This window comes from the organism of the source record quoted next, unplaced genomic scaffold (assembly GCF_019419815.1).
Source record: "Pyrus x bretschneideri cultivar Hongxiangsu unplaced genomic scaffold, Pyrus_bretschneideri_v1 Contig47, whole genome shotgun sequence".
Lineage (NCBI taxonomy): Eukaryota > Viridiplantae > Streptophyta > Magnoliopsida > Rosales > Rosaceae > Pyrus > Pyrus x bretschneideri.
In genome coordinates, this window is record NW_025999784.1 from 2,481,534 (window position 1) to 2,485,198 (window position 3,665).

Genomic DNA, 3,665 nt, shown 5'->3' on the forward strand with positions numbered 1-3,665 from the left:
CTTTCAATTTACATCTTTCTTTAAATTATAGTCCTATTGTCAAAAGAGACACAACAAAATGTGTAAATTTTGCGAAGAATTGTACTAAATTTTGTTATGGAAATTTAGTTGGTCTCAGATTCTCAAGTCCATAATAAAGACTACAATGTGACGGTTAATGTAAATTGAACGAATTTCAAAATATTAGTGTAATATGAAAATTTTAAAACTTCGTATTTCGTTTTAAAATTGACATCAATCTTCGTTGTGAAATGTATTTAGTCTGAATATTATATACGGAAAAAAAAAATGAATTTCGTCGGATTCTTTTCATGAGGATCTTAGGGATCTAATGATCGTGACCGTTTATCGTACGTTGTGCGATCAGTTTTTGTTAGGTATTATCTATATTTGACTTTAAATTTTAAATTTTAAAATAATTTCTGATCGTACAATATATGATGAACTGTCATAATCACAAAATTTCCAAAATTCCTAGGAAAAGAATTCAACGGAAAAAAAATATATAATTAGGATAGTATTTTCAATTATGGGAAATGAGAGAGCACAGAAGGGGCAATGACCGGTGGTTGGGATGAAGCTCAAGTCTACGGTCCTTGAAAATTTCCGTTATTTAAAAAAAAAAAATGGCAAAGGAAATGTTTCGGAAACAGACAAACAGATTCTGGTTTCCCCAAAAACCAATGCCAACACACAAGAAAAAAAATATAAAAAAAGGAGGATGAGACAAAACCGAAGCAATGCAGCACTACGACTACAAGTAGGAGTACTTCTACGACTACATAGATACCCCCCCTACCCAACCCTCTCACGAATATCTCAAACTCAAAAGCATCAGTCTTTAGAGAGAGAGAGAGAGAGAGGGAGAGAGAGAGGCTTTGATCCCCACCACCAATACGGGCATCGCCCACACGAGCGGTTCTCGAAGTGCATGCACAACAGCAGCACAGACTTTCCTGCTTTCCAAACAATCCCACCGCCCCATTTTTCTATTTGAGAGAGAGAGGAGAGAGATGATGATATCAGTCTCAAAATAAGGACCCTGGCTCTCTGAGAGGAGGAGAGAATCACAGTTCAACCGTGTGGTTTTTTGTTTATTTCTCTCCCAAACAAAACCCATCTCTTTGTTTCCTGTTCCCATTTCTTGTTTAATCGATTTTCTTCTGATTTCTGCTTTTTCTCTTGCATTTTCTCTCTCTCTTTCTTTCCTGCCAAACAGACCCTTGTTTAAGTGAGTGATCTCACAGATAGAGTGTGATCTAACAGAAGAAAACCCAGGTCCTGGTTTCTGCTGTCCTGCCTTGTGGCATTGCACCTTTTCTGTTTGATTAAAAAACCACCCCAAGTTTTCTGCTTTTTTTCTGCTTCCATTTTCATTGATTCTGCATCTTGGGTTTTTACCCTTCTGATTTTCTTTTTGGTGGGTTAGTTCTCCAACTGAGAGGTACTGATGGCGTTTCGACATCTGATGAGTGATTGTGATGGTTTTACCAGATACCAAGATTTGAACTTTTTGCCACCACCTCCTGTTTCTAATCAACTTTCTCTCTCAAACATCTTTGGTGGTTCTACTTCTGCAATGGGGGTTGTGCCTTTCAGTCCCTCATCATCCCAACAAACCAACAAACCATGGAGTTTTCAGGCTTTGGAAAATGGGGGACCAAAAAATATAAGTGATCTTGGTGTGCTTTCTGGGGTTGATCAGAAAAGGCCCACGCCTTTGAATTTGAATCTTGTTGGAGAGGAAGATGATGATGAGGGTAGGAGTCCTGCTGGTGGGAGAGCTAGTGCTAAGAGTTGTGTCAGAGGCCATTGGAGACCAGCTGAAGATTCAAAGCTCAAAGAACTTGTGGGACAATATGGTCCTCAAAACTGGAACGTTATAGCTGAGCATCTTGATGGTAGATCAGGTAAATTTGATATCCGCCTCTTTGGATTTTGGTACTTTGTAAGTTAAATGATTTCCGCACAACTGTTTTCTCCTGTTCTCACCCATATATATTTCTGTCCCTCGGATGTAAACTATTTAATCTAACATTGTTCATCATCTGATTTTTTATTTGTAGGGAAGAGTTGCAGATTGAGGTGGTTCAACCAGCTAGATCCAAGGATCAACAGAGGGGCATTCAGTGAGGAGGAAGAAGAGAGGCTGTTGGCAGCCCACAGACTCTATGGCAACAAATGGGCAATGATTGCAAGGCTTTTCCCTGGAAGGACTGACAATGCTGTGAAGAACCATTGGCATGTGATCATGGCCAGAAGCCGCAGAGAGCAATCCCATGTTTTCAAGAGGAGAAAGCCCTCTTCTCCTCCACCTCCTTCCCCTCTTCCTCATGTGGTTGCTAATTTCCCGAAGAATCCTTCCACCAGTACTGAATCAACCGTCTCAATAAGCACCATCAATGATGACAGCACGCAGTCTGCCTCAACATGCACTAATCTCTCCCTCACTCCCTCAAACAAACCACCTCCCACCTTTTTCTCCAAGTTCCATCCTTTTCATCGCCCCCAAATCATTGGATCACCTATAGGTATGTGACTGTTCCTTATGTTACCTCTTTTTCAATTTATAAATGAATCATAAAAAATGCATGACCAAATTGTTCAATGGTCGGATGCGATATCATACCAAACTCACATTCACCGGATCTCATCAGAACTCTAAAGTTAAATGAGTTTGAACGAGAGAGTACGGGATGGAACTTGGATCACCTTATTGTTTCTGATGTGGTTAATAGTTTATTTAAGAATTTTAATCTATATATATATATATATTTTTTTTTTCCTTTTTGTTGTTGCAGGCTCATCATCATCAAGTGATGGGGGATTTAACAAGATGATTGGTAGCAATGGTAATGGTTTCTGCGAGAGCACTGGGCCAGTGAGAGGAGTTGGAGCAGCAGCTGCAGCTATGAAGGGTGTGGATAATTCTGGTCATCAATCAGATTCAGAAATTTCTGGGGACGAGTCAGTCACCACCACTAGGACCAATTGGTCATTATCTAGGGAAGATCAAGATCTGCATCATGAGAAGACCACCACCATCCATTTCATTGATTTCCTTGGAGTAGGCACTGCTTAAAAAACCGATGGTGGTTTTGAGCTAGCAGAAGCGGATTTTCTAGTATGCTTCGGGATATTCAGAAAAAAGCCTCAAACTTTAGTAAAAGTACAAGAGCTTAAACTCAGCGATGTGGCAAAAGTAGGTCTGCAGATTAGAGGGGGGCATCATCTCTAGTCTTTGTGTACAGTAAGTTCTATATAAGGCAAAAGGGGAACTACAGTGAAACTAGGTAAAAATTCGGGGAGAGGGTTAAAAATATTTGAGAGTGGGTTAAAAGTGAAAGTCTTTGGATGTGTGTGTTCTGTGGCATTTTGTACACAAAGTTGCTTCCTGCAGGCTTACTACTTGCTGACTCAAATCAATGGATTGACCTGCCCATATTGTCCATGACTAGTGTTTTGAATGTCAATTTTGTCCATGTCATATGTGAGTTCTGGTGTTACTTGTTTGACCACGTTTTCGTCGCCCTTGCATTTACTACCCTCCACCTTTTGTGCCTATGGTTTTTGCTTTTGCTTGTCCAATTGCCCTGCACCTGTATGAACCTAACGTGCAGGCAATAATGCAGTTCCTACATGATGTTTAAAACTGAGATTTCAGA

General features: G+C 40.0%; 1 protein-coding gene across 1 annotated transcript; it reads left to right on the plus strand.

The window, feature by feature from the left end:
• The first annotated feature begins 467 nt into the window (after window positions 1-467).
• LOC103939879 (transcription factor MYB56) lies at window positions 468-3,451 on the plus strand. The gene is made up of 3 exons (XM_009349980.3): window positions 468-1,910; window positions 2,067-2,531; window positions 2,802-3,451. Exons 1-3 carry the CDS (start codon window positions 1,451-1,453, stop codon window positions 3,080-3,082), a joined length of 1,206 nt encoding a protein of 401 aa, XP_009348255.1. The 5' UTR covers window positions 468-1,450; the 3' UTR covers window positions 3,083-3,451.
• Window positions 3,452-3,665: the final 214 nt, after the last annotated feature.